The sequence below is a fragment of the Periophthalmus magnuspinnatus genome, chromosome 14 (assembly GCF_009829125.3).
Source record: "Periophthalmus magnuspinnatus isolate fPerMag1 chromosome 14, fPerMag1.2.pri, whole genome shotgun sequence".
In the NCBI taxonomy this organism is placed as follows: Eukaryota; Metazoa; Chordata; class Actinopteri; order Gobiiformes; family Gobiidae; genus Periophthalmus; species Periophthalmus magnuspinnatus.
The window spans coordinates 24,501,752-24,526,755 of NC_047139.1; the positions used below are offsets into that span (position 1 = coordinate 24,501,752).

Below are 25,004 nucleotides of genomic sequence, written 5' to 3' on the forward strand. Positions count from 1 at the left end.
AAATAAATAAATTATATATATATATATATATATATATATATATATATATATATATATATATATATATATATATATATATATATATATATATATATATATATATATATATATATATATATATATATATATATATATATATAAATTCAGTTATAAACCACTGTTCCTTGAGTCTCCTGACCAGCACAGCTGTCACACTGCATAGCTAACAAATGCAAGTTGCAACTCTAACAAAGGTCTTTCTGTCAGCAAAAAGCAGAGCACATACTATTATAGCAAACACATCCGCAGGGAGTCCAATAGTAGCAGATGAAGCATTTTAAGGTGACAAATTGGTCCATTTTCACTGGTTAAAATTAGAGCTGTTCATTGTTGTTTAAAGCAATTCTCTGGGCCGCCTTTATGAGATAATCGTCTGGCAGTACTCAGCATCTCATTGTTAAGTCCTCAAAGTAAAGTTAATAATGACATCCATGACTCTTTAATGTTTCCATGCTTCAGTTAAGTCCAGGTCTGTGATTTCTAGTTTTAATTTGTCATGATTTGTACAAAGCTCTAGACAATCAATGCTTATTCAGTATAATAAATGAGAGTAAATTCATCACCAGAGTAAGTCAATGAATGAGCTACACCACTGCTGGCTTCATTTCATAATGGAGGTCTATGCGGTACAGCTGATGGATGTTTCCCCTACAGTACAGCTCTGCAGTGCATATGCCCCATTAAACCTCTAGTGTATGGTTCTCTAATAATTATTCTGAACCAAAAGAGGGAATAAAACAAGCACTTTTGGTAGTCTTGGTAACCGCCTGTTTGTGTGGAGACTCAGAACAAGCTGCTGGGGTTTAATCTGGTTGTGCATGCATCAGCTTGTTCACATTGGCTTACAATCTCAACCTCCTCTGCACTATCTTCAAACAACACAGCACCACGAGGATGCTGAACACCCACGGCTGACAAAACACACTACACATGTACAGGAGATGAGGGGTTGCCATAGAAATGCAGGAAAACGTCCGCGTGTTAAAGTTCATAGCTTTCTTATCAAGTGTACAAACTTGATAAGAATTTGGAATTTTCTGTTTTGGATACTGGCATTGCCTCCAGTATATGGCAATTAATTTTATACGCCAGACATTTCTGAATATCCCTCAAGCAGTGTTGTAATAGAGCTGACAGGTTCTTGAGTCAATACCAAACTAGGCTAAACATACGCAGACCTAAATGTGAACTAGGGTTGTGCAATTAATTAACAAATAGTGATTACAATTATTGATCTAATCCACTACAGAGGCAGAGTCATTGTAATTAAAAACAAACGCATTATTAATTTCTGTTCCGACTGATATGGGCTATTGCTCTGCCCCATAAAATTCACAGCACCACATCTCGTCCACTCTACAAAAGGGTTCAAAAATCCTGAAATATTTCTAATGGTAAGATGATAAGTCTTTCCCTACATGTTAACTTTTACAGTACATAAATAATTGTTCAAATAATCACAATTTTAATGACTCAAATGTGATTTTTTTTCTACAGCTGAGCAGACCTACCAAGAACAACATATTTAAGTTTCAAAACCGTATAAATCCACCCAGATAAATAACAGTGTTAGCAAGAGAGAGGGTCTATCTATCACAGATATAATCAGACCATTCACTTTTCACTATTATTGTGAAAAGTATTGCTATCTGACTAAATCACATTCTGAACTATAATGAAGAAGGAGTGTATGGGTTTCTTTGGCTGAGTTTGCTGGCAAGTGCAGTTTAGTCTGACTTTGAAATGGAAATCTTATAGAGGCAGAGCTGGAGAGATGTGATGATAGCAGCTCCTCTGGCAGGGGCTTTGTTGATTACGGTCTCACTAATCCCACTCAACACTCAAACCACTCTTACAGGTACACAGCAAACGAAATACAAAGGACATAGGGCTCGGCAATTGAATATTAACTGAGATGGATGTTTATGCGGAGTTCACACCATGGCATCAAAATTGTGCCTCTAGATGAACGCCTTTGCATTTGAGGGCAGATGCTTGAAACCCGTTGACGTGCGTTGAATTTTGATAGTTCACATTTTTAACTCTGGCCCGGCAGCTGCAACAGTAAACAACATCGCTAATCGCACTATAATACAATAATACTTGGAGGTAAATGTTGTGTAATCATGGTAGAGAATCACCCTTATACCAACAGACCGTGCACAGATTTAGATCCTTGTTGTTTTCACTTATGGCAAAAAATAATCAATGTCTTTTTAACTTGTAGTCATTTAAGTATATTTATGTAAAAACAGTAACTGTAATAATTATTGTGGTGTTACTTTTAATTTGCCCATAATAATTGTGATACAAAATTTCAATATTGTTGCGTGCTTAAATGAGTCATTGTCAATGAGATGCTTTGATGTTTTAATAGAGAGGTCCACAGCCAAGTCTCTGTCAGTAAAAAAATGTGGTTTGGAGCAGAGTTCAGACAGCGGAGGAAGTGATAGGACCGTTATTTGTGTTTAATCGCACTTAAGTCTGTCTTGTTTATGTTCATGAAATCAATACTGAAAGACATTTTACTTAGTTTTGAATCAACAAATCAAAAACGATCAACTCACCCAGCCCTAATGGGACCACAAAAGAACATATAAGGCAGGATAAAATAAACTCATCAACATGTAAACCATCAAAAACTCCTCTAAAATATTCCATGACAGAATTACTGAAGTGGACTCAGCTGGAGAGCATCTCAGTCAAGACTCATTAGTCACACATGCTGTCTGACAGGAGATTAGTCTATTGTATTTACCAAACTCGTGTCTGTCTGGTTCACAATCGACAGTAAGACAAGCACAGTTACAGTATTAAGTAAAGGGCAATTGTGGCAAAATCTTGTGCCACAATATTTACTTATTATAATGTATGTAAAAATATCGTGTTCTTCTTAGGGACTAATCTCATATATTGTCTTGTGGGAATTGCACCTCATCCTTAATTGCAAAATCACAGTTTGAATGGATGCAATTGGCAAATCACTTTTACATACCATATATTCCTCCATAATCAGCAAAATATTCTGTATTATTCAGCATAAAAACTGCTAACCCTATAGTTTAGAACTGTTCAAACATGTTCTGAAATGTGATTTTTTTTCTTAGATTGTCAGTTCATATTTCAGTCTTTTTGTCAATTCTTCTGGACACATTTAAAATCTGATCTTTCAGCAGAATCCTATTATTAAAACAAATCGCAAATATAATAGCAATACTTGTCAGGAAAACCACTATTTGATATTTTTCCCAAATCCTGAGGCCTAAGCTCTAGTATTGAGAGTAAGTGATGCTGAGGCAGACCTGTAGACTCCTCCTGCCTCCCTGTCTGGTTGCCCATGTTGGTCCGCTCCGAATCCTGATACTTCTCCTTGGACTAGTCCGAGAATCCTGCAGTCCCATACAACTCTTGAATCAAAACAGACATATAATCCCGTTTTCTGCTCTCTTAACTGCCTCCTGGGAAGATCTGAGCGTGCATGAGTTGAAATCCAGTAAACATAAAATATGCCGGGTTGTCCGCTATCTCCGTAACAGTAGTGGAATGTCAGACTGGTAGCCGGCGTCGTGTGCACCTCATTATCGCTGTGATGACTGGAATCGGCACAAAAAGGAGGAGTGGCTTCCCATGGCACAGTGCATTCACACACACAGTTCACTCTCGCCAGAAAACAGCTGAACAATGGTGAAGTCCGCTCCTGAAAAGACCAGGGAGAGAGAGAGAGAGAGGAGGCGGAGCATAGAGGAAGCAGAGGAGGAGGACGGGGGTTTTTTGGCAGAAGGTGACAGTGCAGGCGCTTTACAAACAGCCTCCTCCAGACACAGAACAGGAGAGTGGGGAGAGGAGATGCTACATGAGGGATTAAGGACCACCCCTGGCTCTGTGGATTGTTTCCTCACTGATCACACAGCAGGGAACTGATGAAAATGTGCGCAACTGTGCAATCAAAGAACTTCCTTTTGTGTCCTCTTTCTAATTAAAATGGACAAACATATCTTTTATAATGGCAAAAAGCTTGTGCTGAAAACAGATATACTGTTCACGACATACACAAAGCTTATGTAAATGCGTGTATTTGACAGATGATAAGATAAATGTATAGTCAGTCCACAAAAATAAGCAATTGTTTTAGTTGGAGAAGTTTTTTCTTGTAAATGTTGAAACTTTTTTGATTATGTGTTTTTTGATTTTGTGAAGGAAAAAGCTAACAGTGTTAACTTTATATACTGTCCTGGAGAACTTAAAATCCAAAAACTGACAAATATATTTAAAACATGTGGTTATTAATCAAATAGTTACAGTTATTTGAAGCAATCAGATAATAAGCTATTTCCAGTTGGCAGCAGTACACACATTTGTTATCAACTACCAAAGCCAACTTTAGTGGTCATGTTTTGCTACACTTTGTGATAAATAGTAATCAATGGCCTCTCAACAGTCCAATGAGGTTTGTCTGGTCTTCCGATAACAGATTCTTTTTTCAAACCATGGTTTAGTTTTCCACAGTTTCGACTGATCGCTAGTGTCCTTCCTCAGAGTGGTCACGTGATGTTGCTGTGACAAGTTGAAACTGTGAGGCATGAAAACAAGCTAAACCTTGGTCTGAAAAAAGAATCTATTAAAATAAAATAATCACCTTTCAATCTATTCACACTCTCTCCCCATCATCTTACTACTGTTATAGCAAAGAACTATCCTTTACCCCATATCCGCAGCATCAGCAAAACTGCCATCTCAGTCAGATTCTTCATCTACTTCCCTCAGCTGCATAAGACATAAGTTTATCTATTCAATGAACTCACTATTACTATTGACATTCTCCTCAGACAAAGTGGCCATGGACAATTAATAAACCGGAAAAAGTAGTTCACAAATTGTAGCTTTTCCTGACAATAAAAGTTGTCCAGGGGAGGTTTGGATGAATTAATGTGACAGTTATAACATGACCCAGGTCCACACCTCTCCCCCAGACTAGACCGAGACAGACACACAAATGCACAGAGCCCACTGGGACAATAGCCCCAAACTATGGTATTAGTCACGCTCACCTTGGCTATTCTCGTTATAATGTCCACTCATCCATAGGCCTGTCACGACAATTACTATAGAGTCACGCTCCATAAATGAGGGAACAATTATTTTTGGGAAGTCAATATTTATCATGGGTACTTTTTCTTTATACTAGTGGGAAGGTAGGAAAGGTGGTAGCCATCTGCCGTTCAAGGCGTTTCAACTCCCACCCACATGTCATTTTCAATTTCATGGTGCTCGTCTGAAACACTAAGATTTGTAATGTATTGCCAGTTGTGCATTTTTGTTATTTGTCTGTACTACAAAAAGATTTGAGTTGTAGAGGGTTGAATAAACATCTATGACTTATTATGAGTTATTATGAGTTACGTGTTTTAATGATATTTAAATTTAAAAATGGTTTAGAACTGTTTTCTTTTGGGGATGATCAATTAGTTTCCATATTATCATTTATTGTCCATATTTGCCTCAGCGATATACAGCGCTTCAGAATGTTATTGTGACAGGCCTGCTCATCCATGCATAATTCTTTCTCTGTGAGGGTAACAGACTTTATCATTAATGGACAGTGACCTTCCAAAGCACTGAGGGCTGAAGGTGAGTCCAAAGAACAGTGTGTCTCTGCGGATGCACTGCAGAGAATGACACAGCCAAACTGAAAATGAAAGGGAAAAGGTAAAGAGGAAGGACGCAGTGAGGTCTCTTGTTAAAGTACAGCATCTTTCTGTATAAAGGAGAGGTAAAGTTTATAGGTGTCTTAGGTGCTGAAGGTGAAGCTGCAGAAGTGAGCAGATGGTGAGGGGTGAAACGACGTCACGGTTCAAGGGACATTTGGGTGATCTTTATGTGGGCGCTGTCACTAAAATGGACATGGAAGATAATGGTAATTCATATTTTCAAGGCCAAGGTGGACATGAAAGACTACCTTTTGCCAGTGCAAGTACATTTACCATGAAATGAAAAATGATGACCACTGCTGTAACGAGTCACAATTTCAAATAAATTACTATATCTTTTGATTGGTGAAAAGCTCTCAAAATGTCACCTACAACAGGACGCTGAAACTGATAAACTGTCATACATGGTGAGCTTTCTTGAACCCATAACACAGAAAATATACATTGACCAAACAAGTACAGGCTAATCCTTAATCAAGTACAAGCTTATCTCTAACATCTGTGAGACTGGTATTCACTATAGAATTATTGTAGGAAAAAAAAATACCTTGAAGTAGCAAAATGCTAACAGCATAAGCAAGAAATAGACACAAATTCTATACAAGTTCAAATGTACTGGAGCCAGCGGCAAAATCCACTGAAAGTTGAAAATGTCTGCCAATTAAGTGCATAGCGTCCCCAAACTGCTAGTGCCAGCTTCAGTTGTTATTTATAGAGTCCGATCTGCCTCGAGTTCTTCCTGCTTTTCTGGGACCCCTCCTTTAGTGAAAGTCTAACTGCATTATTGATGAGTGCAGCTTAAATAAGTCATCCAAATGGGCAGGCTTTAACCCGTTGTCTGACAGTGTGGAGAGGCTGGTAAAGTGCCAAATGGGACAGCAGTCCATTAGCTAAAATAACACTTCATGAGTGAATCAGGCTGAGGGGGGCTAGGGGGCAGGGGGTGAATCACAATCAATAATGCACAAGCACCTACAGATTTATGTTGAGGTCAATGCACAATTTTAATCCACATAATTGAAACTTTAACTTAAACGTTGAGGAGATAATATACTGCACTACTGATAATAATAATCTTTTAAATCGCTGTTTTGATAGCATTAATATCTTTTGTTTATTGCGATGGGGTCAAGGTAAAAATATTCAACACTTTAAAGGTACACTTTTCAGGTGGTGGGTGCCCCTGCTTGTCTCCAAGGAGATGTTATTGCTTTGCTTGGAATGTTCTGCAGTGGGACATTAATATATCTTTTTTTTATTGCTAGAAAATTCATTTTCTGGCAGACACTCTATCTGTAAGGTTACACAGCACATCTTTAAAAAGAATCTCTCAAAAATATTATGCATCAACAATTTTATATAGTTTATTTTGTTGTTTTATTTTTAATTTCATCCTCCCACTGAAGACCATGCATTTTCTTGGTTTTCGTGCTTACACACTTCCCCTGCAAAAGAACAAAGCCACATCTGACCTAGTTTTGGCATACACATAAAAAATACATGAAGCATCGCACTGCAGCTCCCTTTCCTTGTCTCATTAACAGTGATTAACTCAAACAAGATTTAGGTTCGGGTCAATATAAAACACTGTCATTCCATTAGCCAGACTGCAACATTTGTCATTCATGAATTATTTTTTACATCCCACTGAGGATTGTATCAGGCACTTACAGCTTAGAGCACAACACAATGCCCCAGCTGGAGACATGGGAGTCAATAGGTACAAGTGACAGTTCAGGGGTAAAATGCATCAATCTACAAAAGTAAAAAAAATCATCAATTTTGAAAAAAGCTGGTCCAATATTGTTTTTTTTTGAGCCAATATACCAATGCCTAATATTTCTCGCTGCTGTGGTGGTTGCTGTGGCTTATTTGCTCTTCTTTTTTCCATTTTTACTCATTAGTCTGCTCAAAAAGACAGATGAGTCGACAAGTGATGCACTTATAAATATATTGGTGCCAAATATCAGTTACATTTACAACACTGGACAACACTGATATCTGGGAAAACCTCCGACACCACTGATACCGATATTGGAATTGTCAACTCAAATTAAATTAAAATCATGACATTTCCTGTGCAGGTGTCCCAAAGGAGGCAGGTTGACAGAAGTGTGAGACCACAAATGCTCTTTGCCATTGGCTGTGTGCACAGCTCATTGAAAGCACTCATTCACCTGTCACAAATGATTTGACATTAAAGATGATTTTATAGAGCAGTTCAATGCACTTGAGCAGAAGAATACAATATAACAGGAAGGAAACTACCAACGTACTCATCATGGAATCATCACTCTAAAATGTCAATTTACTTTGCTTTAATATTAGGGGTGGGAAATGTGTACCAATTAAAATAAATAAATGCATAAAATAGATAATAAAAGCACCTGACTTCTTCTATTTAAATTTTATTTAAATTTTATTTTTCCAAAATCTTGATTAATCATGATAATTTTTTTCAAAATGATGACCATAAACAGAAATCTGAAGCCCATAACGTTTATATGCCTGAAGTCCTGTAGCCATCTTTTTATAACTTAAGACTATCATAGACACAACAAGCAACCTAATTGTGTTTTCTAATAAAAAGCACGGATACCTTTTTGTCCTTGGTAAAAACAACAACAACAAAAAAACAACTTTCAGCTGATTAAGACCTAATTGTATTTGGGGGCTGGGAGCTAAGAGCCTCCCTTGGCTATGATCCTGTACTATTGTCAAGGAGAATTCACTTATCTCTGCTTGAGCTTAACCAGTCTTTGAAGCTGTGTATTACCAGGACATGTCTTTGCACTGAGCGGATTGGCCCAACATAAGCAGACACAATATGCTTCATTGTTCAGAATTTGAAACTGTGTGCTAAATGACTGCAAACAAAACCAGTTGCTAAGTTTGCCCTGCATTTAATCCTTGTTTCACAGTTGAATTGCATTGTTTACATAGCCTTTGCATTCAACAGCAGCAATATTCAGAAATGCTTTAGAGATGCAGTGGAAAACAAAAAGGTTATTATTTTCAGAGCTAAAGTATCTGAATACCTCAAAAATGCAGAACATACTTACTACATTATATAGACACAACATAAACATAATTGGCATTAGACGGGGCAAGTTGCTTTGTGGGAGCTTTTTTTTCCTTGGACTTTTGAGGAATGGATTGCACATTGAATTAGCAAATCTAAATTTAAGCACAGCTGATAAATGTGTCATTCAAAATGGCAGATCCTAAAAGCTGGACAAAACCACATACTACTGTCTATCTTCATATAATTAGAAATATAATAGTGAAATTGTAAAGTATACTGAGTTTCTTTCATTTTGGTGTAATAAAGAACACATTTTTTTAAAGATTTTAAAAGCAGTCAATTTGAATAGTGCTGATAAACTTACTCATCACCAAGACAAAGTAACAGAAGTATTAAGGAAGCCCATCTTTAAAGCACTATTTGAAGAACATTCACTAGCTGTCTGGTGCAAAAGAATAGCTGGTTTTAGCTATTCGCTGCTGCCCTCTAGTGGCTGATCACAGCAATGACCCTAATAATAAAAACATACTGGAGTCTTTGGTACTGCAGTTACCTGCAGAGCCACGAGGTCGTACTTCAGCCAGGTCTGAGATGGCTCCAGTCGTCACAGTCTTCTTCAGCCGAGACCCTGTACCACTTGTCAGAGCAGGCTTATTCAAGGCATCGTCACTGTTAGCTCGTTTTAGCTACAAACACAGGTCATATGTTAGCAAATTCTTAAAGGTCCCATTGAGATTGCATCTTAATGTGTTCCATAAATGAGGGGCATAAAATCTAAAACCAGTTTTCCCGTGCTCTGCGTAGATTTGTGGTTCTGCTAAGGTCAGTGTCTCCTGAGACCTGGTATGGTAATAATGAGAATTGAACTGAATCAGGGAGGTGAGATACTGTGGAAGTTTTGCCAGTATAGCTTTGTAAATGAAGATGTGGGAGTGTACAAGTATGTGGTAAATGGTATAAAGATTTCTAACGGTACCATTTGCTGCGTGACCAAAAATAATAATAATAATAATAAATAATAAATAATGTGTTAGCAGGAATCATTTTGAAGTCAACACAAAGGTAAGCTAGGAGCCAGATAACGGATTTGATGCTCTTCTAAAATTTAATCAAATGCAATAATTATATAAGATTGCTTTGGTCACCCTGCTGAGGCGGTGGTCTGGTGCGAGCAGGTTGGACCTGGGGGTCTTCATGGCGGAGGAGGTGGGGGAGGACACAGAGGCAGGCCTGGTTCGCTCGTGCCCGGGTTTGGGCAGACCCACTTTGGTGGCGCCCGCTTTCATCATGGCTGGGCGTCAGCTGACAGGGCCTGTACAGGAGAAAGGAAACAAGATCTGAGAAAGACATTCTCCTAAACAGAGTGTTACTGTTGGAGAAATTTAACAGCCCCCTGGAGCTGAGCAGACTCAAAAACACAGATGCTGAGCCCTGCCTCATTTAAAAGTGTGTCTACAGCCAACGGATCACTGACTCTACGAGCTCAGTCCTGATTCCTGCCAAAGCACTAAAACCAACACATGATGGTGTGGCCATTTAAACGTTTTGTAAGTTTAATCATTTGAAACCACAAAAAACAAACAGGGTGAAGCAGATCAACAGTTATTTCGTTTTTAGGTAAAAAGGATTCTTATTGTCAATGATGAGTGGTTAACATCTACTGTTAAAAGATAAATACAAAACATAAAATGATGACCCCACTGCACTGATTTGTTACATTTCACAAGTGAGAGAGGAGTGAGTTATAAAATATGAATGCTTCTGCAGTAAATTCTGAAACAAAAGAACATGAAAGTCTCCTCATCCGAGGGTCACTAAGGTAAAAAGGAAAAGCCCTTTTATTTAAGCTGGCAGCCCTCAGTGCTAGCTCAACACTTTATGGAACATGAGGTATGTGTCTACACAGAGTTGAGAGGGCATGAGGCTCAAACAGGATGTTGACAGAGACGCTGCACATGTCAGTCCATATGGAGAGGTGCTCATCTGGACACTAAGACATTAGTGCAGTTAAACAGGAGTCTGTGGGCTGGTGATGGGTCCAGAGGAGAGAGAGGGGCATTGATCGGGGGAGTAAGATCATCTGGTGGGAATTAGAGGGATCATAATGAGGATCCCAGATCATCTTCCGGAAATGAGATCAGCATAATCCTAAGCTTTTTCGTACAACACTTACATTTTAGATTTTAAGGGCATATTTTGGTGTATGCCAGGGGTGTCCAAACTTTTCTCATTAAGGGCCACATATAAAAACACAGACAAAGCTAAGGGCCAATTGAGGGCCATAGACTGGTCGCCAATACAGTGAATACTTCAAATCTGCATTATTAATACAAATTAGACTGAATCACTAGAACTTTGTTCATGCTTACATCCTCAGTGGGACACATTAAATATTTGAAATGGGCTTGCTAAAGTAGATTTTCAGAAATATACAGTAAAAAGTACTGCCTAAAGTAATATGGGCCAATTCACCTGGCAGCTTGATGGCCAAGAAAAATTGGTCTGAGGGCCACATTTGGCCACTGAAATATTGCATTAATATTTATGTCACAGCACTTAATAGCAATATCATCATCTACTATCATGCAGTAGTAGTCTGCAAGGCACAAGATGAAAAGATATATTTTGTGGCCAAGCCTCCTCATCAAAGCCTGAATAGATCTCAGAGGCTAAGTGGTGTTGGGCCTGGTCAGTACCTGGATGGGAGACCGCTTGGGAATACCAGGTGCCACAGTGGGGCGCCAGTGTTAAAAATTGTTGCTGTCTAAGACACTTCACACAGTTTGCCTCGTAGGAATGTGGTGTGTGCATGAGTGTTGGTGATGGTCAGAGGGACCGATGGCACAGATTGGCACCCTCGCTTTTGTCAGTCTGCCTTAGGGCAGCTGTGGCTACAACTGTGGTTTACCACCACCAAATGTGTAGTGAATGAATAATGTACTGTAGAACACTTTGGGTGTCTCGAAGGCGCTTTATAAATCCAATTATTATTATTATTATTATTGGTAAATGGTCACATTTTTCTATAGCGCTTTTCCACCTTCAAGGCACTCAAAGCGCTTTACAAGGAACCACTCACCCATTCACACACACATTCATACACAAAACACTTAACCCACCTTGCCCTCAGTGTCTGCGTACACTGAGGGCAAGGTGGGTTAAGTGTCTTGCCCAAGGACACAATGACAGCATTCATCTGTGTGAGCTAGAATCACACCGCCAACCTATGGATCAGTTTAATTTTCGATTAATTTTATTGTCATTATTATTATTATTATTATTATTATTATTATTATTATTATTATTATTGTTGTTGTTGTTATTATTATTATTGTTATTATTATTATTATTACATTTTCTAAATGGTGAACAGATGGTGGCACTACTGCTGCATAATGTGCCCCTCAGAAGATTATAATCACCATCAACAAGAACAAAACAAATACCGAGTAGCTAATAAACAGTAAACAGTGTTCTTCTTGTGACACTGTACTTATGATTACAGGGTGATGATCTACTGAGTGTGTTAGCCTAAGTTAGCACTGCAGGATATTAGCAGAACATGCCTGCACTTACACAGTTATCTGATCAGCCTCTATCACAGTTTGTGTGTTTGCTGAGGTCGTCATGGGACTCACATCTCTCAAGGGTCTGTCCTGTGACTACCTCCTGTCTGGGATCGTTTAACACCTTCTTTACACTCCTGAAAATAAGGCTGAACTATTTGGGAAATTGTGATTGCATTTAGATTCGCTAGTTCAAACTAGTTCAAAATGCATCCAGAAGAATTGACAAAAAGACTGAAATGTGAACTGACAAACTAAGACAAGAATCACATTTCAAACATGTTTGTACAGATCTAAACAACAGGGTTAGCAGTTTTATGCAGAATTGGACAGCATATTTTGTTGTTTGTGGGAAAAATAATGGTACTTCACAAATTGTAGCCTTTGCAGTTTACATATTCAAACATGTGTCCCAGTAAATACACTTTTAATTTACCACATCTAACTGCTTCAGGTTGCTATGTACAGTTTGGAGTCTGATTTCTGTCAAGCTACTGCTGTCCTATTTTACATTGGCCTAGTTTCACTGGACACAAATGCATGTTGTAGTTAGAGATAGATAAAAATAAAGGTAACGTTGATATATATATATAAAGATCAAGCTATCGAGACTTTTACATCACAGCTGCTAGGGAAACTCTTAACAAAACAAACAGAGACATTGTGGTTAGTAGTAACAGCCTAAACATGGGCAAGGCTCAAAATAGCAAATTAAAAGTCCAATATAAAGTATAGTACGCCACAGCCATATGCTTAGAGCTGGGCTGTAATTGCCTTAAATTATATTGTTAAAAAGTAGACCGTATAATCTAAAAGTGAATATGGGGCACTGCAGTGAGCCTCTGCTGCTGCTGGGTCTGTGCAGCTGAACAGATAAAAGAAAAGTACAAAAAGGAAGTAGACAAAAATCTTATTTGTCAGTACTTTGAAACAGCCTGCAAGATGAAACTAACATCACACACAATCTATAAACAAGACTAGAAAACTGAAAGTGCAAGTGTGAGTGTTTTAGTGTTTGATTTTATACATTTTGTGTGCCCATGGCAGAGGGTTAAATCACTGATGCATATCTCACAGGGCTTTCTTTGAAATTTGACTGAACTTTAATCATCATATGTCCTAGAGATAGGCCAAAATAAAGGTCAGCCAATATATCAGCTTATATATGGGGCAATAGTTGCACTGTTTAACAGCCTTGAATATCCAAAATATCTGCCCAAAAATATCATCAGAGCCTACTGGCTGCCATCTGTTGCTCTGGTTTCTAAACAAATGGCAGCACCAGGCATCAAAAAACCCATATTGGTCAAACTCTAAATAGTATGTCCAAAGACCAGTGAGGTCAGAAAACGAGTTTATTTAAAATGCACCCAGATCTCAATTAAAAACTCAGTGAGGCATTTGATGTGCTGCTCCCTAAACTGAGCAGCACATCAAGTCACTGGAGTCATTTAAATATTCTCTCAAAACATATTTATTTGGCTTTTTACACAGATCGAGCAGTATTTCTATTTATTTTGTCTGGTTTTTCATATAGGTTATGTTTAAGGCTGTGCCAATAGATCAAAACTTTAGTCGATGATAAGGCAAGTGCATTTTAATGGGCAGGTCTACAGCCAATCCTGTGGAATGGAGAGGACATGGTAGCCTACTGAAGAGGAGGATTAACTGTTGTTTGACTGAACGCTCCGAGTCAGGGCAACACAGCATCTCTTAATGTCTCCTCGCATGCCCTCGTGTTTCACAAGTTTTTACTTCTGCCCAATTTGACTAAAGGTCCAGTACCTCTGTGTGTGCAGCTCCTCACCTTTTCTCCTCTTTCTCTCCTCTGGTGCTTCTAATCATTCAAATCAAAGTTATGGAAAGTAAACGACTATTTGTCACCGTTTATGTTTGAAAATTAAGACGTAATTTAGCATCACAGGTGTTTCTACCGATAGCAGTAACATGCGTGTGCATTTCTGTCAATAGCATTAGCGTGTGTGCATGTATGTGTTTTTGCAGACAGCGGTAGTGTGTACTTTTTTCTGCCAATTGCTGTAACGTGCCTGTATGTGTCTCTGTCGATAATGGTAGAGCATGCGTTTTGGATTAAAATATTAATCTCATTCTAAATTTTAAATGTAGATTTCTTCAGAATTATTGGGCTTTTCAGTACAAAATAAAACCTGTAGTGATCCTGACACCCTACTCTTTATGCCTGAAGTCCACTTGTCTATGCTTTCAATATGAGGGAAAAATCTTGATTCTTTTTTTCCCCATATCACTGAGCCTAAGCTATGTTTTTGTACTTTTATTTATAACCATTTTACTGTGCATGTGAAGCTCTTTGCGCAGCTGCTGTTGTTGTAAATGTGCTATAAAAATAAAATATTGTACTTATATAATGTGTTTTTCTATACTGTCTGGCATTACTCAGACCTCTTTATTGCAAAACAAACATATCTTGTTACTTTCCACTTCTTGAGAATCCTCTAAATGTACATTATGCATCAGAGAGTATGTTTATGAACATTCATTGCATTGCTGCTTTACCACAACCACTAATGGCTCTATGCTCAATAGGAAACTCAACCTCTTCATCACTGACCATTCTATGACCTTAAATGCTCTGCTTAGGACAACAGCTGATTACACTGATTTCAGCCGTAAGTGTAAAAGGATTATGTGGAAATGCACTATTACAAACAACCTGGTTAACTTCCTGTCTCATGTCATTAGGCAACTGTCAGGTGCAGTGCAAAAACAACACAAAACAATACATTATATTCATTTAAAGTCACAAAGTGTTACATTTAACCCAAAAATGATGTTTTATAGCACCAGAAAAACATCTCTATTTACTAAGAGCAGGCTTACATTTCTACAAACCTGACTTTTAGGCAGTGTTACTTAAAATTATAAGCTATAAGTATTTTGTGTGGAGTTTAGTTCTCCTAACAGCATCTTAAAATGTACTCTACAGTTTTAGTTCTCAGCAGCTTAAAAAGGAGACAGGCCAAGCACGCCCACATTCAAATTTCCCTTTGAGAAAAACACTATAAAAATACAGAAATTATGGAAAATGTCTGCTCCACACATGTTTATCATCACTATTTTAAACTTCTCTTCTCCAAGACGACATGAATCACTCCAAACCAAACCTTCACCGAAAAGTCAACTGGCCAACATAAACACCAAATAAAATGTAAAAGTTGGCCAGTTTTACTCACATGTGACGAAGCCTTGAGTCCACTCCCAATGCTAGCACACAATCCAACTACCAGAAATGACTGATTTTTATACAGGCTGAGGAAGTAGCAGTGGTAGCCGCCTCCTCCTCTGTGAGAGAAAGAGGAAGAGAGTCACCAATCCCAGAGGTGGGCATGGTCCCTCTACATGTTTTCCAGACAAGTGAGGGAGAGAACAACACATCCCCATATGCACTCATAGTAGTTGATGTATAGTTTGTCTGGTTTAAGCAGAATACAGTGGTTTGTGGGCAAGTACAAGTATTCCACAACATTTTACTGCTACTTCCCAGTGAAAATTCCAGTAATAACAAACAGTCCTCACTTTCGTTTCAAGCTGTTTAAAGCTGGGTTAATGTAATTTATAAGGGACTCTCTGAACTTTTCCGCTTGGGTGTCTAATTGCTTTGCTTGGAAAGTTCCACAGTATTGTTAAAATAAAATACACAACACTGACGTTTTCCCATGCAATGTAATAATATAAATAATAGTATAATAATAGAAATAAAATAATTCAGTCCGTTTTGTGCGTGTTAAGAGAAATATGTCAGGACCTGTCACCTGAACGTCTTCTTTTGAGATTCAAGACCTGACTGACTTTATAAAATCTCTTATATTGTTTATCTCCATCTTTATTAACAAAATATCAACATCACTATCAAGCAGCAGATAAGCAGAGCCAACAAACACTAAAACAGTGCCTGATGTCTCATATATAATATACTTCTTTATTCTGCGCTATATTCATTTTACGTCTAAGTCCGAAGAAGTTCAGAGCCTCTCAGACTTATGACTCCATCACGAATTCTTCACAAACAAACAATCTTATGCCTCTGAAGGGCCTGTGGGTTCAAAGGTCAGCGGCGCACACAGCTCTTCTTTGTGCCAGGCTCACGTCCCCATGTACACACTATAAAGGCCTGTGTAGTGGAGATGGGAGATTTCTGATGCGAGGCCCGGAGCGTGTGGGCAGAGCAGTGAAGCAGGGCCAGACTGTGGTCCGTGGTGCTGTGGAACGCGACCACACCCCTCCAACATCACTAAACTGCATTTTTAAAAGCCGCTGGACGGAATCAAAAAAATACTTGAAGAAGAGTTTGAGCTGCACATGCTGTTTCACACCCCGCTGCATGCTGGGATTTTTGTGCTGATCCTACAAAAGCAGACTCTCCTCTCGTTCTAAAACACCACTAAACGTACCTGTAAAATACTGTTCTGACTGCACCTCGGCTATATCCAGTTTCACACATCCACGGATTTGTTCAGTGAGATTTATGATCAGGGCAATGTTTATTTTTCATTATAATACCTATAATATATAACATCATGTTTACTTTCCAGCAAAAACAGGTGAAAAACTGTAGATACAACGCTATACATTTATTCAGCCAAAAACTATACTGTATTATTATTATAGCAATGTCAATTGGCGGCACTGATTGGCCAAAACTCCACTGAAAGACCCTCCTCTTTCCAAATGACTTAAAATTGAGAGAAATATCACATGTAATCCAAAAACGACAGCTGGCTAGTAGTTCCATTTACTCAAGTACATTTTCGCAATGAACTTTTAATAAAATTGTACTTCTCTAAGTACTTTCCATACTTCTAACAATACTTTTACTTGAACAAAATGTGACTGGACCATAAAGTTAAGCACAAAAGAGCAGAAATATCATTGTATATCCTTGTTTAGAAGATTAGAGTTGGTGTCTCTCCTTAGGGTCATTGTTAGTAATGGTTTAGTAACTATAGACAATATACACAATAAAACACTAGACATTTTTCAATAAATCTTTCATCTACTTGTGAACATCATTTGTGTTCAAGAATTGCACCAAAGGTCAAACCCAGCACAGGTGCATAAGCAGAGACAAGCCGGACCACTATACAAGACTCCAGTCAGTCAATACAGTTTGGTCATACAAGCCCTGTACATGCAGCCAACCACAGGACAACAGCCCGCCAGCTATTCTTTAATAAATAATGAGTGAACATACCAGACACTAGACAGGGGACTCTATGGGGATTCCCGTCATTAAGCGACACAGGAGCTGCCTACTGCAAATCAATACAAACAGGACACTTCAGGTCTAACTGTAGAGACAATCTTCCTCGTTCCCTCTTCAGTCAACAGGAAAAGCACTGAGTCAGAACCGGCGCATACACTTACAAGACGGGATATGACTGTGCATAGCAAATCAGCCTGTGATGACTAAGAGAAACTAAAAATACAGCATTTCCATTATTTTAGATTTATTTAAAATATATCTAAAATACTGTTAAAGAAGACGTAGTATTTAGTATTAAAGTATAAGTATATCTATAAGTATACATCAATCATTAGCAATCTGTTTGTTGTAACGAAATACGAAAGAAAGTAAGAAACAGGTCCACTGACTTCCTGTTCAAAATCAAAGAACTGACAGGCCTCTTTATAAAGTCATTATGTCACTGTGACAAGCAGAACATTATGATTTACATATTTTTATTGTTGAAAAATGGATACAAGACCTTTCTAAGTCCTACATATATGACCTGGAGTCTCAATTTTTGGAATAATCGCAAGTAAATACAGAGCAGTGAGTGGAGATATGGGGTAGGATTACTCAAAATTACATTAACCAATTAAAATACAACTTTGAGTAAGCTAATTAAGGGCTTTCAAAAGCCATGTTCACATTATATGTCACTTTTAAGTTAAATTGGTCAAATCACTAAAGGTTTCTATTGGTAAAATCAGCCAGGTTCCTTGTAGAGAAATTCTTATATTGTTTGAAGTTTAGGACATTGATATATTGCTGTGGCTGACGTTGCACCAAGATCAAATTACAAGGTCCATTATACAGTATCCTAATCTACTTTGTTGTACTTTACTGTGAAGGTCTCTGTGTGTGTTCCTCTTTCTACTGGGAGGATGTGAAAGTCATACTAATGCTTTCCCAATACTAACATGAAACTAGTAGTCTGCTTATACACAAAAATATGTGACTAAGACTAAGGCAAGGGTAAAATAATGTGACAGCAAAGGTCAGTCACAGTGCAGTTAAATACAATGTATGTTGAGGGAGCGGTTGTCTTTATAAAACATCTGAGGTTATAATTTGAGATTATAACCTCAGATACAATTATCAAATCACAAAGGGTTGTCAACTTCAGAGTTGTCAAAAGTATTATCAGTACTAAGTAATATCAGATACTAATCAATACTAAAACTAGTAAGGAAAACGTTCACATTCACAGGACAGTAATGAACCTTTCCTGAATAGCTTTAGAATGAGCTGAATCAGAACAAGTATAAGACACACAGACTCGTATACAACCATGTATCTGTATTGTGTATCGAGTCTCTTTGTATTGAAATTAAATTTGCCATTTTACTATTGTGACAACACTAATCTGTTGTCCTTAGAAAATATTTGAGGTTACAATGTAAGGTACTGGGGATGCACAATATATTTCAATTGAATTGAAATCACAAAATGATGCAGTCCAAGAGTAAAGTTAGCCTTTAATAAAATAGTAGAAGATGGTGCCTGCAGTATAGTCCCTTTTCAAGGAGCCGCCTTTTTCTAGTTCTTTCCAAAAGTGCACCATTCTCTAAGAGGATTTAGCAGAGTCTTGCTAAAATAAATAAATAGACAGCGAAGAGCAAGTTACGGACAGATGATCACAGACGCCATGTTAAGACCTTTACAACGCTGTAAGCACTTAACTGGAGGAAACCTGCGTGTTTATAAAAGTAGGCATTTGTGTCTCAAAGCTAACGCTAATGCTAGCCTAATCTAAATCTCAAAATAGAACACAAAACAACTATATGAAAATACATCTAATGACAGTTCCATTGTTTTTCTGTGCAAAATCATTCAGACTGTATCGCTATTTTAATAGTGATACATGATACACATTTTAATTTCAGTTAGCATAACATAAATATTTACTTTTCTAAAATCAGAAGCTTCCTCTGGTGAAGTATTTACATCATACTAAAGGTAAAGGTCTGTGATTATCTATCTGTAACTTGCTGTGTGCTGCCTGGTGTTTAAATATTGATTTATTTTAGCTTGACACGCCTAATTTCCAATACACAATGAATGGACCAGGAAGTGCACTTTTTGGACTGGAACTAGCCAAGCAGCTCCATGAAAAGAGCCTATTCTATTTATCAAAAAGGCTGAGTTTTTAGAAAAGGCACTTTGCAGAAGATTTGTATTGATTCAGTGTTGAATCAATAAACAAGTTCAATTCAGACGTTCAAAGTGGGCTGCACAACAGTAAACTGCTGAGTATGTTGTTTTAACTGTCCTTTGTAAATACTTTTTTCCTTGGCATTGTGTCTTTTTTTGCGATTTACATAACATTACAGAAAATTTGCCCTCCGAGTATCCCCATCTCTGTCCTAAATTTACACACAGCGCAGTGGGAGCAGATATAGCCGGTCGTCATGCATATTTTATCGACTTCATCCTGTTACATGGTTCCTCGATCTGCACTCCCTCAGAGGCCTAACTTCCTGCTTCAGTGTCAAAGTTCTTGTCCTTTATTGGCCCCATATTAAAGCTAGTGGTGATTTCCTGTCTGGTTTGTAATTCTGAGAGAGACGGCTGTTCGAAAAAAAATGTGATTGTAAAAAAATAAATAAATATAAAAAAATGTAATCGTTAAAAAAAATCTAATTGTGAGTCTAGAAATGATGTTTACTTTTGAGATTATGTTTATGTTTAAGTAGGATTCTGGTCACAGTGCACATTATAGACAACTCCAGTATCACAAACATTTGAGAGAAGACGTGAATATGAACTGATAAACTAATACAAGAATCCCAGGTCTGAACAACTAGATTTTTGAATAAAAAAGGTCAATTTTGTTCTTTGTAGAGGACATCCTACTATCAAAAAATCTGTAACCACTGCGATTTGAAAATACCAACTCAAATTGCGATTTTAATTCTCTCTATATATTATGCAGCTCTTGTGGGTGGACTCCAAAGAAACACCAGTACCATCTATGAGAACCACGTAGAAATAAAGAAAAGAGCAGCCAACCACAACACAGTCTTTTCTCACAATGGAATTTTTGAGTATTAGACTCACAGCACTAACCCTGCTTTGTGCCTTCTGAATATGTGGCCAATGGGTGTGACCATGTTTTGTAAATATAAATTACAATGGGCATATTTGAACAAACATTTTAATGACACACGCGCAGCTAAACAGGACTGGCTTGTTGTGCGTGGCGAGTATTCCTGTATTGGTGCTTCCTGACAAAGAGTTTTGTATTTGAACCTCTGGATTGGCCTGGATGAATCCTTCATGGAAGCATTCCTCTGAGCCAGGGAGGGAGACGGCGATGGTTGTCAAGTATGTGGCAGCTTCCTGAAAACTGCTCTGCTCAAACTAAGAGGAAATAAGAGCTACAATCATCCATCACTGTCAGAAACACATATTATGCAAAACAATATGACCATTTGCATAAAATGGGTTATCTTATCATTCTGTGCCATGGTCATGGACAGCAGGCTATAAATTAGACAATACACTGTAATCTACTAAAAAATGATTCAGCTACAGACGTGCCCTGTGCTATGATTAGAGTATTAAAGTGGGACTAAACACCAGCCACAACCACATTTCAAATAGAGCTGCTAAACTGGGCAGTACCTGGAGGACTAAAGGGGAGAGTGAGACAGGAGGACGGGCAGGGTCTGGTCACTTCAAACTCCGCCCCTGCAGCTAGATGTTTGCAAATTCCAGTAGTTGGTGACATCACACAAGACTGCCCTAATTACAGCCAGGTCTTTCTGATTACAAGGCCAGCACAAACTTTTGGTGTTTTTGACCAGAGAGCTACAAATTTACCTACTTTGCAGTAAAGTTGCCAGAAATGACTAGAAGTAGTGGATAATGCTATTAAAATACCATATATACAGTTTAAACTAGTGTTTAGTTTCAATTTAAATGGGGCATTGGGGCAATTAGCAAAAGCAATTTGACTCATAAGAATGTTGGCTGACCAAGATGCCATTGACTGATTAATTGACTAAACACTAAATACACATGCAGGTGCCAGAATAAATAGAACATTAGCTTTTGTTGCCAGTCAAAATCAGCTTGAACTTTGTCAGCAATTTAGATACAAGAAATAAATGACTGAACCCGACAAGATCAAAGTCCTTAAATGATTCATTAGATATTTGAAATACTATCAACCAAAAAATGACATGTAAGTTTAAAGATGTTATGACCCTAACAAGTGTATTGAAGCGATATAGGAGCATGTATTGTGTTATGTGTATCGTGCCACTTTGGTGCGTTTCTATTAGGGATGTACCGATATGATACTGGCTTAGGATATCGACACTGATATTGAAAAATTTGGTGGCTCAGATATTGGCTTCCACAATACTGGTTTAGCCAATATATCATTTTGGTCTATAAATCGGTGTAATAAGAGGATTTACTGGCCAATGTTGGCCCACAACATCTCATAATAGTAAACTTTTTCAGAGCTGTTCTGTAATTACTTTAAATATATGCTGTTTGTGTTAAAAGGAAATAAATTATATTTTCAGTCTCTGCCCTAGTATCGGCTAATATTGCGAATCGGCAGATACTTAAAGCCAAAGTATCGACATCGGTATCGAAATAGAAAAAGCTGGATTGATGCATTTCTAATTTCTATTACATAAGATTTTGGCACTCACAGCTTGGGCAAAATTTCAGTTGGAGGAGGCTCGGTGCCATCTGTCCACAGAAGTAGTCAGTTAAATTAGCACCTACACAGTCTTAGAAGTGGTGAGTGCTGCTATTTATTTACCAGACTCGAGTCCAGTCCTGCTCCAATCTGCACATCTCCTCTTATCTGCTCAATTATATCTGCACACAGGGAAAGGACATGCCATAGTGCCCCTTGGGACGCACAATATCCCTTTATTGCAGACATTGCATTTTCACTAGAAAGTATGGCTCTGTTCGCTATAACAGAAGACGTGTATTCAGTCATTAAGGGCATTACTAATATTGAACTACAAGCCACTTAGCTTTGCACATTCTTTTCTTGTATTATTTACAGGCCAGTGATTTTCTGTTAACATGAAAAATGACTAACCTTCAACTGATTGGTTAAAGTTGACAGATAAAAGATCAATTCTTTCTTATACAGATTTAAAGCAACAATGCTCTAAGTGGCTTGTCAGGTAGATAGTTAAGATGCTTGAGGGTTTTGTTAGGTACACCACTCCTTAAATATAATAAAGTAGGCTTTCATTACGGAACAATTCTCTGCATCACAATTAAGGTTAGACTACAGCAAAATGACTTGTACAGCTATAGAAAGGTGAAGTCAAGTATAAAGACAATTTAAAAGGTGTATTATGTAAAGAAAATCACTTTTAAAACTTCTGTAAGCAGCATCACCTTTCCCCAGATCTGACTTTTAACTTGGCCTGGTGCTGCCACTTGCTCGTCAAGCAGGAGACAAACAGGTGCATCCTCTATCATAAAGGTTACATAGTCTACCTTAATTATTACACCAGTAATAATGGCTTACCAATAATTACATCCTGTCTTGTCCACCGTAGTTTATTTTAATGATAGCTAATAATAGCTAGCTAAGAATGTAAAGTTCACAGTTCGCACCGAGCATTTAAAACTGATTTCCTACAAATTATCCCTTCACTTAAGGTCACTCCAAGATAAGAAGACTTGTTTTGAGTATCAGAAATGACAACACTGTTATTTACTGTAGTTACACTGTAGTTATTTACCTTGCATAAAAAAGTACCTAAAATTCCCAACATTTGTAACACGTGAGAATAACATATGAGCCATATCCAGGACACCAGAAAGAGATATGTGAAGGACAAAACTCTGAGTACACTTCATCACATGATGAACATCCCAAGACATTCACTTCACAGATATTCTATATTCAAACAGACTCAACCACTGAAGTATCACTGGACATGTGATCTCACTATAAATACCACATTACTCGATTGCTAATTAGTTGTACATGATGGAGACTAATAGGAGAGTCAGGGGACACTCAATGCTGTAGGCACTTTAAGGACAGGTAAAGGATACTCTGAATCAATGACACACAAAGTCAAATAAAACACAGAAATAGAGACTTATTTGGCCGACATCTTGTTAGAAGAGTAGATGGGTAACACTGGCTTTTATCAGTAAGTCGAAGGTTAAAGAAGACATATTTCTGCTTGAAATAGAAACCAGCCTCACTCTGTGATCTGTGTCTAGGACAGCCTGGAGCCAGCAATGTACACTTCACACCATAAGTCTTTTTTGGATGGTTAACCATGAGAAAAAGGGCGCATTATGTAACATTATAGATTCTACATGGTCACTGACTAGGTTTATGTTTGATGGCTTTTAAAACAAAAAAAGGTTCACTTTTCATTATAGGGATGGGCGATATTGACAAAATCTTATTGTTTTGTATTAGCTTGATAACAATATTCAGATGATATTTGACTAGTGAATCAGGAATGTGCTAAAATGTGCCTGTAGATGTCTTGGTTGACATTCCAGCATCAAGCTAAACAAAAATGCACAATGGCAGACAGTAGCTCACTTAGTAGAGTGTCCACTGATCTGAAGGTTGGAGGTTTGAATGTCTGCGCACACTGGTGAATGAAAGTGGCTGTGAATGATGAGTGTGGTGAATGGCTCTTTGATGTAAAGATGCCTTGAGTGCCTTGAAGGTGGAAAAGCAATATATAAAATGTGACCATTTACAATTTACAATAAAATTAACCAAAAAAAACAAACTAAACAATATCATACCCTTGTTTGGAAGACTACACTAGACTTTTTTGTTCATTTTACTACACTTGATAATGTAATTTTGCATATCTCCAGAACAACAAATGCAATTTTATCAATTTTACGATATATGTCCCACCCACTTTTCATTATATTCCAAGACATAGCAGTGGTCCAGTATTTCTGCAGAGTTAACAAGTGATTGCTAATGTGGCAGCAGTTCACAGAAGCTTAGTCAGGCCTAAGTGCCATAATGAAACATTTAAAGACCCATAACATGTAAATAACAAACACTTGCAAATGATTAAAATGACTGAGTCCTGTAGCTTCACGTGGCACAGAGCTAATGAGGAACAAATGCTTGCTGATCATGTGAAGAGAAAGTGCTAGCAGTGCAATGAAGACTCCAAAGAAAACCTACCTGACTGTGCAGTGACCCAGGGAAATATTCACTGTAAGACATTCATGGTAAGGTATAAAACTGTTTCTCACACTGTGGTACACGAGCTCCTTCAGATTCCTCTGCAGATCAATTATGTGCTGAATTTAGAGTCAAATCAATCCACAGTTTGGTTAGACCTTGTTTAGAAGTAGGACAGTAATTGTGTGGCCTTATTTTAGACCCGGTTTAGTCCAAGTTTATGCCTAATAGT

At 37.8% G+C, this 25,004-nt stretch overlaps 1 protein-coding gene across 1 annotated transcript in view; it reads right to left on the reverse strand.

Moving 5' to 3' along the window:
• Window positions 1-15,645, reverse strand: part of specc1 (sperm antigen with calponin homology and coiled-coil domains 1) — a 58,385-nt gene extending 42,740 nt beyond the window's left edge. The window contains exons 1-3 of the mRNA XM_033977905.2: window positions 15,551-15,645; window positions 9,918-10,084; window positions 9,326-9,458 (exon numbers count right to left, since the gene is read on the reverse strand). Of these exons, the coding sequence (XP_033833796.1) occupies window positions 9,326-9,458; window positions 9,918-10,061 (277 nt within the window). The 5' untranslated portion in view covers window positions 10,062-10,084; window positions 15,551-15,645. The remainder of the gene's footprint in view (window positions 1-9,325; window positions 9,459-9,917; window positions 10,085-15,550) is intronic.
• Window positions 15,646-25,004: the final 9,359 nt, after the last annotated feature.